The 13,809-nt window shown below is 39.2% G+C and overlaps 1 protein-coding gene across 4 annotated transcripts in view; it reads left to right on the plus strand.

Annotated features, from left to right (window-relative positions):
• Positions 1–13,809, plus strand: part of ARHGAP18 (Rho GTPase activating protein 18) — a 95,347-nt gene that overhangs the window by 61,700 nt on the left and 19,838 nt on the right. For all 4 annotated transcript variants that reach the window (XM_075414074.1, XM_075414073.1, XM_075414072.1 and 1 more), the window contains exons 4-7: positions 673–745; positions 6,265–6,434; positions 8,662–8,827; positions 11,594–11,685. In XM_075414074.1, coding sequence (XP_075270189.1) covers positions 673–745; positions 6,265–6,434; positions 8,662–8,827; positions 11,594–11,685 — 501 coding nt within the window. The remainder of the gene's footprint in view (positions 1–672; positions 746–6,264; positions 6,435–8,661; positions 8,828–11,593; positions 11,686–13,809) is intronic.

Consider the following 13,809-nt stretch of genomic DNA (forward strand, 5'->3'; position numbering starts at 1 on the left):
AGCTGACAGAAAGATAATAAAAATAATACATGGGTAAAAACGTATACGACTATAGATTTTCTACATGTTCTGAAATGTTTTTTTCTATAGTAGGTGTCATCCAGTTCATGGAATGTGACAAATCTTGAGACTGACTGTGTAGTGCAGCACTGTAGAAGATGGTTCAAATCCTTTGCTGATTTGTTGTCTCTTGAAAGCATCCTAGTGTTGCTGTTGGGAATCTAAGCTGTAAACACAGATGATAGTGTCAGGCCACCCTGCAAAAGGGATGGGGTTGTTCTGTAGGAGAGGTGACCATGTAAGATTTTGCAAGAGGAAGGAATTTGGACTGAGTCAGTCAGAATGTCTCCTCCAGATTCCCCTTCTCTGTCTTTTTCAGTGCAAACTATGGCTTCAGGGAATACATTTCCTTATTCTTTGCAACTCTGGACAGTTAAGTCTTATAGCCTTTTAGGAAGAGGAGGAATGGGCTTAATAACTTCTTTTTTAGTTACTTAGATTTCAGATCCCTTTAGACTTCAGCAAAGAGTTTTCTACTGAAACACACAGGTGTGCTTCTGCATACCCATGAATTGCAGGAGTACGTGTTTTAATCCTGCATGGAGTCAAAGCAGTTTCTACAGCTATGCATTTGGTTTTTATAGGCATGGATATTTATTGTTCCTTTCCTAGGTCTGTGATGGAAGCGAACCCTCAACTGTGAGAACAAGTGAAAACAAAAATGAGACACAAGATGAAACAAAAGGTAATGCCAAACAACTCTCTTCTTTTTTTTTCTTTTTTTTTTTTTTTTTTTCCTTTAGGTTTGTAGGCTTTCAACTACACAAACTACTACATAGTTTTTCAAGTAAATTTTCAGCAAAAGAAAATGAAATTCTTATGAGAAACCTATTCTCACCTGCATTGTTGTAGTGTAAAATTTTTAAGTGTGGCTTTAGATACTGTCCTGTGAGCCATCTGGGAAACCTTATTTGTTACCAGTGATCATCTTATAATTGAATCATCTGGGAGAAGTCTCCTCTCATAGCTTGTGCTTAGGTCTTTCCTGATCCTTAATTTATCCCTTCTGGGTTATCTCTGCTGTACAGTACAGGAAATGAAGCACTATGCATAAGCTTATCAGTGCATACAAGAGAACAAAACCCAAAAAAAGTTAGAAGTGGCTATATATCTGCAGCTCAAGACGACAGTAAAACACAAATGGAAGAAAAAAAATTGTTTACCTTTTTAAGGAAAATGGAAAGGAAATAGCATTCTGTGTGTGTAGGACTGGGTTGTGCCCAATAACATGTGATTACACAAGAGGGGTGCAGTACCCGTGGAAGACCCCTCACTCTCACTGCCAGGTAGGATAGAGCACTACAGAAGTCCCTTAGCTGATTTCATAGTTTCTATTTTGATGAAAAATGCTGACAAAGCTTTCTAGTGTTCATCAGGTCCAATAACAAAAGTGTGGCTGCCCTGCATCATCTTTGGTTTCTTGAAGGTAGAGGTTGCACCATGTCTGTTACACCACCATACACCTCACTGTAGAGATCAGGATATTAACTGGCAGCCGTTTAAGCTTTAAGATTCTGCATTGCTATTCTGCATTGTTTGTATGTTGGGGTTTTTTTCTTCTTCTGGGGGACTGGATAGCAATAGGTTTTACACTGAACCCTTTAGCCACTTAAATAGTCGGGCAGGCAGATCAAGTTCCCTACTGCAAGTTACTTAATCTGTAATTAGACTTAGAAGATGGCAACAAACAATAGAGGATGTGCATGGAAGTTGAAGTGGGAGAGATGAATATAAACCAGCCCTGAATATCACCAAATCTGTGCGTTTCCAGAAATGCTGTTAATTCTTCCCTCCCTCATTCTCAGCAAACCTCACTCCAGGAAGAACAGTGAAAAACTGGGAGGACTGCCAGGCTGCTGGTTCAGCACAAGGGAAGGAAGAGATGCTTGGTGCTTGTGTCAATAAACTGCACTGTAGGATTCAGCGCTGGAAAATTACCAAGCAATTATTACAGAGTTTTTATCACATCTGGTTCTTTTTTTCCAGTGGCTCTGAGGAACCCTTCAGAAATGGGAAGTTCTGAAGGCAAATCCCATATGCTAGCTCTCCTCAGCACAGATTGCGATATGGATGGCAAATGCAGCCTGCTTACATCCTGATACGCTTCTGCTCTTGTCAACATGCTGTAGCGGGCTCTGCTCCCAAGACTGGAGCAAGAATTAAAAATCAGTTCAATTTGCAGTCAAACCATACAAGGTCGGTGCTGTTAAAAGCACAGCACCTGTTTCAGTGCAGTGCTGTGATCTTTCCTCCACAATGATGAGCAAATTAGTGTTATAAAAACAGTGAATGAATTTAAGGCAAAAAGTAAACAGTGCCTGATATTTCAGAGATACTAAATATTTGTGAAATCCAAATCAAAAGACATTATTTTAGAATGGAAGCCCCCTTTGACAGAGAATTAGTACCAGTTTTATATGAAAAATATAAATATAATCTCAGACATTATAAAAGAAATCCAAAGCTTAGATTGAGATGTCTTAAAACTATTAGAGCGAATGACTATTTGGCCCTTCTCCAAAGGTGATGACTCTGTTCCTAACTTTGTATTTCAGTGCTGCATTCCCAAGTGCTTCTGACAGGCTGAAGATTATAATGGTTTGCTCTTAGAGCATACATGAGCTGTGTGAACCTGTGCTCACTTCTGCTTTCTTGCCAGTCTGACACACCTTGTTTCTTGTTAAACAATGTAAGCAAACTCAGGGAATAAAACAAAACCATTACTTTTTTTATTCTTTTCTGCCTGATCCTGCTCAACCAGGATAAGTTTAATGAGTTCCTAAGATGTTTTTGTTGGTAGATGCATATTTGAGTGTATTTGAAAGGACCCTCACTTACTGGCTTGAAGTGCCTCTTTGTTTCATGTAGGTACAGAACATGTCTACAGGAAAAGAAAAGAAAATTCAGAGTCGTATATTAAGATGTCGAAAGACATCATCATATTAATAATCCATAACACTCACTAAAGACCCGCAAAGCTAGCAATATGTTCAACAGCTACAAAAGAAGAAAAGTAATTCTTTCTGGATGCCTGTGAAAAGCAGTAAATGTCCGTGTTGGTTGAGACATCTCAAGAAATGAAAAGGAAAGAGTAAAGCAGATGAAACACTAAATACTTGTTAGCTTAAATAGGGGAGCAGCAAAAGTCATTTTACTGTGGGACTGCAGTTGTCCTTCTGAACACACAGGATTAGCTGCAGGGCAAGAATTTTAGATAAAACCTCTCTATAATGGCAACCTCAAAAGCATAATGATCTGGCAAATAGATGAAAGAATTGTGTGTACTATGTGTAACATGAGGGAAAAGAGCTGTAATGTTTACTTTGTGGTAGGGAAAAAGACTGAAATGTAGTTTTATTTTTTAATTAAAGAGTTTGTTTCTGCTTTTCATTTTACATGATAAATGAAGAATCTATAGATAGAGTGATAGAGTGTTAGTGAAAAGATTACAAAGTTTTTTATTTTCTATTTAAAATCAGCAGTGAATTAGCATTTTAGAGAAATGCTTTGTCAGTCAGAAAAAAACATCAGCTGTTCTGCCTTTCCAGTTACAAAATAAGATCTATCAGCATAGCTCCATCGGGGCATATTCTAGATTCTCTAGCAAAACTAGGAAATAGCAAGGTTGACAATTCCGATATTTCCATGTCCTATTAAAAAGAAACCCATAACATAACCCCCGCCCCTCTCCTCAATAATTCCCATCATTTTATGTGATCTTTAAATAGCACTGTGAGCCAAGGAAGGGGTACAGGACCAATGCAAAATACGGTTTCCACATCCTTATGGACGTTATTTACATTTTTCTGTATCACACTTGCATTTCTCTCATGAAATACTGCACGCAGTTGGCAGAACACCAAAGCTGCTTCCTCTTACAGCTGCTTCCTAGATATTGAATGCACAACAGCAGGAGCAAGGCTATATGATCAAGAAGAAACTCCCCGCAACAGCAGCATTTGCAGACCTTTAAGATGTGCACAGCATTACCAAGACATCTGCTTTGCACGGCACCTTCCTATCACCAGAGGACTGAAAGAGGAGCTACTGCTTTATTGTTTGTTAACATCAGATCCCTCCCAGGCTGGTAGGAAGTATGTGGGTCACGTATAGGCCACATTAGCATGACAAAAGTTTTGGGGGGATGGGGAACTGTTTTCCTTTAGTTGGATGCATTCAACAGTTTTCATGATGTATACAGATATACACAGAGGGAGGCCAAAGATTGAAGCCAGGGATGAATTTGACCTTGGATATGTTTGGTTACTGAGGTCTCATATATCTCTTTACCGAAAGGAGCAGCTCCAGTTTCAGGATCAGCTTAATCTTTAGCGTATGCCCCAGGCATCTTTTGGGGTCTACGGAAAGTGAGCAGAAGCCACTCTGGAAAGAGCGGGTGGTGAGTAACACACACAACAGGCAAAATTTGGAAATGTTTTGTTCTACTTCTCACAGCATTGCTTGGTTGTGAGTCAAAGTGTTAACTCAAATCCACCTTCTCTCTCTGGAAGCGCTGCAGCTCTAGATCAATTTCATCGAAGTGGGGGTGGTTGCGTAAAGTGCTGTGCCCTACCAGAGAGTGACTGGGTGGCTGCAGCCACTTGCCTGTCTGGCAGGTCCCCTGAGTGTGGCCCTGGAAGAGTGAGGTCATTTTCAGGACTCACTTTAAAGAATATCAGAGACTAGTCTTGTATTGTGAATGGTCTTTCAGTTAGGAGCAGATATGATTCAGAAACCTTTTCGAGTTGGTGTAATTTTTGTATTTTTTAAACATATGTTCATATGTTGTTTGGGTTGCGTGCTTGCAGCTCAGCTCTTTTGCAGACCACTGAAAGTATCAGTGTGGAGCAGCACTTCCCTGACGCCTTCTCTCTTAACCAGCCTATCTGCAGCCTTTCCCCTGCTTCAGGGTTAAATGTTGCTGTAGCTATAACTGTTTTCTGGGAAGTTTTTCTGGCTTAGCTTAACATAGTTATTCCAGGACATACAAAAATTTCCCACAGCGATGTAGAGAAATTAATCTATTATGTTACATAGTATTCTTATATGAAAGCATATGCGCTGCTTATGGTTCGCCTCCTCAACTCCTGTCCATCTCCATCCCAGTTTTTCTGCACTTGTGGTATGCTGGCTTTGAACAGGCTGCGGTCTCCTCTGCCTAGAAGCCAGTGGCAGAATCGTGGTCCCACTGAAATGAGCAGGATTGATTTGTTTATATTTGCACTGGTTTTAAGAAAATCTAAACTTCATCACAAATACTTGCAAGGTATTGTAATGTCATGTACAAGGAATGTGTCCTTTAAGAAGTACCACATCACGAGAGATACGGTGGAGAGATAAGAATCTGGCTGGATTATCTTTGTGCTTTGTATTAAATAGCGTTATTTAAAATATGATTTTCCTCTTGCTTCTTTCATGATATGTTTTAACTTCAAACTGAAGATCAGTGGTTGATTTCCTGTGAAAACAGACTACTTCTTTTTCTAAAAGCAGAACTGCATCTCCCTTTTTTTCCCTTTCTGTTTGTTGTTTGTTTTTTTTTTTAACAGAAAATATTCTAAATTTGTCTAGTGCTTGATTTCTTTAAGGAACAAAGAAAGAGAAGTAAGGCCATTGTTGTGTACTTAGTCCTTCCCTGTATCATGGAAACATGTCCAAACAGTTTTGAGGAATCTAGATTCTTCAGACTGAGGCGAGGACAGGAATGTTGGGTTAAAATGATCTGTGTACTCCCTGTTATTCCCAGATGTTAATGCTTTGAATCATAGAGGAAACATTCTCTTTTGCTTTGGAAATTTTAACAGCAGAAAGAATCGCTGCTTTGATTGTTGGATGTTACAAGTCTTTGAGGCTGGAAGGTGTTTGATGGCAAGAAACTTCTGATGCCAAAGCTGTTTGGCTCTGGAAGATCCTGGGAATCTGCTGTTTGTTTTCAGGTGGATTGCTTTGTCTTTTTGTAATAAATAAATAGGAGAAAACCCCATGCCTTTGCAGAATTATTCAAGAAACACTACAAAAGATGGACCCTTGTAAGAAGATAAATTTTCAATTGACATAAAAGATGCAGAAATTAGTGAATTTGCAACCAGAAAGTCCATCCTTTGCACAGCATTAACTTCTACTTGGTTTTAAACTTACTCACATGCACTGAGTGATGCTCAATTGTGCTGCTATTTCTTATTAGTTTTTCTACTCTGTTTTCAGGTCCAAAGGTCAGTCTTGGAACTGATGAGCAGAAGAGCCCGCTTGAAGACATGCCGTTTTCAGACACTGACATCAATTTGGAGATATCATTTGCAGAACAGGCAGCTAATCTGAAAGATAGCTCAGTAGGCAAAATGTGCAAGGGTGGAGGGGGTGACACACTTCTCCCGGTAGGTGTTTCCTACTTATAGCTCTCATTCTTTGTTTTTACTAGTGGTGTTGTTTGGATTATGTTTGTCTGATAGTGGGTGAATTAGAGTTAGACGAATGTTGTTGGATCCAGCTTTGTGGAGAAAGACCTTCTCAAGTTAACTCATTTTTGCGAATAGTATTCTCGATAACATGGCAGCAACTACTTGTATGCCTGTTTATGTCATTGTCTTTCTGGCAAAATGTACTTTATCTGTAAGCAATAATTGACTAGTAATATTAAACTGGAATAGTGGCTTAGTGGTAGTTGTACACAAACTGTGTCCTTTCTTCATTTGTTTACGACCCCTTTTCCTGTTAACTGAGGTGAGATGCTTTACCTCTGTAATGAAAATATCTGTTGTCATTTAAAGAGGGTTGGTGGATGCCTGTAGAAACCTTGTGCAGTTATCCAGTGCAGATAGGTGAGGGATGAGAATGAAGACCAGAACAGTCTATAGAAGTCTAAAGTCACGGGGCAGGAAATTAAGGATTAGTTTGTGCTCAGTTTTACTTTCCAACTGTTAGCTAAAAAAGACTCATTCTGAATGAATCCAAATAAATAGAGAAGAAGATCATCTAAGGCATTTTGTTGTTGATCCTCAGGCATCTCTTTGAGGATCTTTCTGTCTAACAGTTCATGAACATGCAGTTACGTATGACCTGTAAACTAATGACCGGTGCGAAAAACGTCTTTTTTTTTCGAACAGTGTATGCAAACATGTCTGAGTAAACATAATGTCTGAAGTAATAATGTTTCACAGTTCTTCAAACACTTAATTTAGATAAGGACATGTGCAGTTCTTCAGACAGTAATTACCCCATTTATGCTAGTTTAAACATTGTAAACCAGACACTAATGCATATTTAGAAATGGATTCTAAAGTGTTTGAGTCACATTTCTCTAATGCAGCCTACATATATCAAGGAAATGATATCTATACTCTAAATTACTTCTGTACATATGCACATATATATGTGTACTACATACTTTAGCTATACTTTTAGCTAGGCTTGTGAAGGATTGCTCAAAGACATGGCTATGGGATTTCTCCTTCAGTGCTGAAAGGAGTGGCAAAATGATAGGAAAAGGAAGGGAGTTACCTATTTAAATCTACAATTTGTATTTGTTGCACCTTGCTCATTGGCAGCTATTTTTAAACATACGTGTTTGTGCAAGTCAATGATACCTCAAGGCAGGAAACTGACTGCATAGCTACAATTTGTAAATTATGTTTATGTTTTGGTATGTGCCATTGCAGTCATGTACTATAGCCACCAATTCAGCTGTGCTATCACTGGGTCTGTACAGGGTGGGAAAGTAATTCTGGAGTATAATATATCTTTCAAATGGAAGAAAGTCTTGTCAACCTTCCTGCTTTCAGTCATGCACACTGCTAATGTCAGGCTTGGGCAAGAGTCTTGCTTAGAAGCCTGCTGGTGAGAGATGGAGTTAAAAAGCTCTATAAGCTGGGAAGTCCCTCTCTCTCTCAGCTCAGTTCCTTATATTGGTCTCTGACTGCAGCTTCTGAGCATTTCGTGCAGTAGAAATGAGCAATACCTAAGGATCCCCCTTCACTAAGAAGGGAACCCCTTTATTATTATTTGTATGGCAGACAAATATGTTATTTTGTGTGCATTAGGTGCAGAGAGATTTCTGTCCCATTTGTACATGCATAGGATTGTTCATTGACAGCCACTTCCACTGCTATAAATTGCAGAAGGTGGTGGTGTGGGGGGATGTGGGAGGTGGTTACAAGCAAGACAAAGCCAGACTTTTCTTGGAGGTACACAGCGAAAGGACAAGAGGCAACGGACGCAAGTGACTACAGGGGAAATTCTGTTTTACAGAGAAAAAGAAGTCCCCATGAGAGCATTAAGCACTGGATCGGGTGTCCACAGAGGTTTTTCGGAGTTTTCAAAATTCAGGTGGACAATGCAACAAGCAGCCCAATCAGACTTTGAATTTAGCCTTGCTTTGAGCAGGCAGTTGAATCAGATGACCTGCAGAAGTCACTAGGAACCTAAGTGCTTCTATGATTTTAAGATCATCTGCTATTCAACCTAAATGGGGGATTCTCCCGTGATTTAGTCAGTAACAGCAGGCTTCATGATTGAAAGGTTGTTCCCTGAAGGAAGCACAGCCTTCGAGGTAAATAATTTGTTATGACTTGGATTATTCACTCTGCTGCAAATCTCTGCTTTTAGAATTTCAGGCTGCCAAAAGACAAAACAGGTACCACGAAGATTGGTGACCTGGCCCCTCAGGACATGAAGAAAGTCTATTCTTTAGCACTGATTGAATTAACTGCTCTCTATGACATACTTGGGACAGAATTCAAGCAGCAAAAAGCTGTAAAAATCAAAACCAAAGGTGAGTTGGTGTTTCATATTCTGAACCAAATGTGTCTGTTTTAATCCAGTAAAACAAATGCATCCAGTTCTTCATGATTTTGCAGCAGAAAATCTGTATTAATTTGTAAATAGTAACACAGGTCCTGAGCAGCATTTAATTTTACCCCTTAACTTAAGACACACTTTAGGCAAGTTCATGCACATTGTCACTCCAGCTATGGCACCATGCTCTTTGTCTAAAGTTAAAACTCAGGTCAGTCACTGAGCAGATAGACCGAGGAGTGAAGAAGGTGAACTATCTTAGTAGTGTGCTGTGCAGGAAGAATTGCTTCACAGAAGTTTGTATGTGCTAATATATTTCCTGGCAGGGCACATGTATGTGCTCTTTGTGAGTAGTCTTCTCCTGCTTTCCTGAAGGTAGGTACTATGCTACTTTTATGGTTGGACTCAATGATCTCGAAGGTCTTTTCCAATCTAAATAATTCCGTGTTTCTACCTGACTTTTTTGCTGTCATTGCCCTCTCGTTGCCGAGATTCTGGGAGCCTTTGTCACCTGCTTTCCTCTTCTGCCTGGTACAAGCTTTCCTGTGTCACATAGACCTTGCCCACCCAGTACTTAGTCATTGCCCACCCAGTATTTAGTCATTGCCCACCCAGTATTTACTCAGGCCATAATGCAGTTTTTATGCTGAATGGCATAATATTAAGTGGAAGATTTGGGCTGTTGCGAAGGATGTCAAGGCAGCTGCAATGCATCATTTTGTTCTGCAAGCCATTGCAGCATATGTATAATCACAGTGCTTTTCTTGGCAACATAGGACACATGGAAACCAATTTAAAGATGCTAGAGGTTTTCAGTGCTTTGTTTGTTTTCTGTATTTCTGTCTTCTGCTAAATACTTTGCAAGAGCTTGAAATGAGTTACCAGTTAATCATAACCCTTCTTTGGCCAAAACCCTGTTGTCAAGGTTCAATGAATGTGCAATAGCTCACTTTAAATAATTGAAAGCAACAGAGAAGGTTGAGAGCTATACAGCAATGTACGATAGATTCTTCAGAATACACTCTTCAGCTTACAGTAGTAGAAAATAAATTTTTAAATGCAAAAGGCATACACGGAAACTTCTATGGGACTTTGATCCCTTAAATGCATTTTATTGTTGCAGAAGTGCTTGTACTTTCACTAATAAAGAAAAAACACTTTCTTCTCTTGTATTTTGGGTCTTAGTTTGAATTGATTCTTCTTACTAAATTTATTGTTAGTTGAATTTCACTCATAGCATTATCTGAACGACAGGCAGTCATGAAAAACACAGAATTGATTAAAAACCCTGGTTGTCCCCAAGTTAAAAAAGATGGGCTAGACTCATGGAAATGCGTAGGAAATAGACAATGGCGTGTCACCCTTTCTACCAAACAAATCTGCTTTAGCAATATAATGACTACAGGGCCTTGTTCTGCCTGACCCTCACCTCTTCACTCCTGAACTGTTTGGCCAATTGATTCATACGATGGTGGATCTATTGGCTGTTCCTCTTTGTGTTTGTGTATGTAAAGTTGATGAAAACATAATTTATCTATGGAATGCTGTGCCCTGTCTTGCCTTTCTGTTGACCTCCTACAGTTTGTTTCTCCAACTTCATCTCAGCAGAAACTTTTATTATTGACAAGATTTTCAAGATGCTAAAACTGTGGGGTATGGATATTGAGTGCCTGTATGAGTCTCTACATATTTTATAGGTAGACTTTTTATGCTGATAGAGATAAGAGAACTCTCCGATTTGGCACTGAAACTGATTTTTTTTGACATATATCACATTCCCTCAAGAGCTGACATCTTTTTAGTAATTACACCTGTTCTGTGCTCAATATTGGCATGGCATCATACCAAGCAGGAGCTTTTAGCTACATGTAGGGTTATATACTATTTCAGAAAAATTGCACATACAGCAATTATCAGTACTTCTGACAGAGAAGTTCTGTGTCAGCAAACTCTGGGTTGGTCATTACAAGTAGAGCTCTCTTTTAATGGTCATTCATTTCTATTCAGCTGGGGCATAAACACATGGGAGTGCCATTTACTTGAAGACTAAGGCTAGTTTTGCATCAGGGCTAGATTAACTGAGACTAGATTCCATTGTTTTTTTAATTTGCATTGCCTTAGCACTATTGTAAAGGCTATTTTATAACCAAGACTTAATAGTACTTTGAAAGCAAAACACTTTTGGCGAGATGGTGATCTTGCCATCCTGCCGGTGTTGTATAATGCAAAAGCACAGGGGTTGAAAAGCTCTTCTTTCAAAACCCTCATGGAGAGAAGCATTCAGAGTAACTCTGGGTGGTAATTACATCTGTCTCATTTTAGTAGCCAAATTTCTGGATATTTTACTCATGCCATTTGCACGCTAACTATAATAACTTGCATTGAGTGATGAAGATATGTATTGCAGGGTCATCATCACACCCATTCTGCAAACCAGCACCACACAGATGGTTCATTTATGCAGTTTGCTTCACTGTACTGCAGAATATGTGGATGGCAATTTGAAGTCAAAACAGAAGACTCCTGATTTATGGTTGAAGGAAGAGATGAATGAATCCTTTTAGCCAGAATGCTTTGTGTAATAACTTGAATGACAAAGACATTCAAATACTTTGAACAAAAGGTTAATAGCTCTGAATGTATTGAATAGGCTTATCGCTTCAAAAATGTGGTTTTATGCCATTATCACTTGTACTGGAACAGATGTGGAAAATATCTCAGTTTCTTTTGCTTTATTCTTCAGACTCTGGTTTGTTTGGTGTCCCACTGTCAGTTCTACTGGAACAGGATCAGAAGAAGGTGCCAGGAACCAAGATCCCACTGATTTTTCAAAAGGTAAATAGGCACGAACATTATTACATACCTGCAGATGACAAACAAGTAACATTTTGTCCTGGATTTATTTGCTCCCTGTAGCATACTTTTCAGTGTATCAGTCAATCAAAGTTTTTGTAACTTTTGTTTGCAGCTTTACTTATTACTTCAGTAAATGTGATACTTTGTATCAGACATATCTTGAGTTAAAGGAATAAAGTTTGGATTTTGTTACAACAGGTCTCCATGGCTTAGGCAAGTTTACTAATAAGCCTGTGAAAACTGACAGTCGCTATAAGAACCCACTGCAGACAAATTCCATTTCATAAAGGTCATGTAACTTCCATCATCAGTAGGGCTGCCCTTTAGTTTTTTCAGAGCAAATAATTGAAATTCCGTAGAATTTTTCAATCCCTGGCCCACAGGCTGAACCTATCTTTCTAGGAAGTGGTTTTCTCCTTTCAGAAGTGATTTGGGCCACAAGGCAGGTGGCTAGAGGGTGAAAATCAGGCTGGATAACTGCCTCTAATGGTGGCAGCAGCCCTTTTCCAGAAGATTTGTTGCTTTAGTACATGGTGGGGGATGATGCTTTGGCCTGTGTCATGTCATGATAATGGGAAAGATGATGGAGACCCTGGATTTACTGCCCATGCATAGCAGGTCTCATTGCATGAGAAGGGACAGACCACAGTGTGTGGACCTGTCCTAACACTGACAGAAACTCAGTGCCGAGTCCTCCCTGTTTCAGTAGATTTGGGGATCTGCTTGTTAAGTTATTTTTCCAGAAACAGAAAACTCAAAGTAGTTTTGCATCACTCTGTCAAAACTATTGCTGTGTTTTTCATGCCAGAAACTACTTCCTCAGGATTGTAAAAATACATTTATGGGAAAGATGCTATCTAGAAAAAAAGAAATCAAATGACAAAAAGTGATTGATCACTGTGCTATCGTAGCAACATAGTAAGTATAGCTCTTCAGGAAGAAAATTCTACATAAACATTTCTAGCTTATAGATTTGATTTGTTTTGCAAGGCACAGATGTCATTTGCAATACAGTTTTTCTTTAAATGAGAATATGAAAATAAAAAGTTTCCCATTTATTCTGTGTGTTCTCTACAGCACATGCTTTCCAAGAACAGGGGATTTATATCAAGTGCAACAAAGAACATTTTTGTGCATACTGCTTTTTAAATGTGGATTTGGTTATCACTGAAATAAAACAAACCGAGCTAGCAGGAATGCTGCTTAACTAAAAAAAATATTTTTTTATAAAAAATGCACTTAGTTTTCATTTCATTGAGGAATTACAGTTAAAAATAATGACATAATTTAGCCTAGGGCTTTTCAAACTGGAAGATCTGAGGGTAATACCGATCCATGTATCTCCACCAGAAGTTTCTGCTGATAATAATTCCAGTCTCTGGCTTGCTAATGAAGCCATGCAAAGCAGCCCTGATAGAGACAGAGAGAGGATTCCCCGTAGGCAGGAGGCTGGTGGTGGCCAGTGGCCATCTCTTGCTGCCTGATAAGGGGACCCTTGTGAATGAGCCTGTGCGAGGGAGTCATGGCCGCCGGCAGTGCCACCAGACCTTGCCTCCCGCTAGATGTGGTGATGGGGGCAAAGCACACAGCATGCCCACAGCGTCTTTGTGTCTGACAGATGAGAGTGGCAGCCACTGCTCAGGTGTAAGCCAGGTACAGTGAGAGCTGGATGCAGCCAGTTAGGACTTTTTTTTTTTTTTTTTAAAGAAAGATAATATACCAGGGTGACACCTTTAGTGCTGTTTTCTAACTTTGTGGCTTTTCCTGTCTGATTTTTTTATGGTACTAATCAGTTACATAAATACAGTGGCAGGTAAACCCCCTTTAATTTCTGTAACTGGAGAAAACACAATTGTGTTGCATAATTTTTCTTACTCAAGAGCTGGCACAGGAAGATATGTAACAAAAGCACTGCCCTAGTTAAACACTTTGGGAATCATTTGTGCTAAAATTATGTCATCAGCTTCTGACGTTTATAAATTTCTTTTGAGCACTCTTTAGATCCATCCTTCAGTGAATACTTCTAGGCACACCTACTAGAGAAACAGAATTTATGATGTGCATTTTAAGTACTTTTATGGAATTTCTACTAATTTATCTAAG

Source organism: Opisthocomus hoazin, chromosome 2 (assembly GCF_030867145.1).
Source record: "Opisthocomus hoazin isolate bOpiHoa1 chromosome 2, bOpiHoa1.hap1, whole genome shotgun sequence".
NCBI classification, from domain to species: Eukaryota; Metazoa; Chordata; class Aves; order Opisthocomiformes; family Opisthocomidae; genus Opisthocomus; species Opisthocomus hoazin.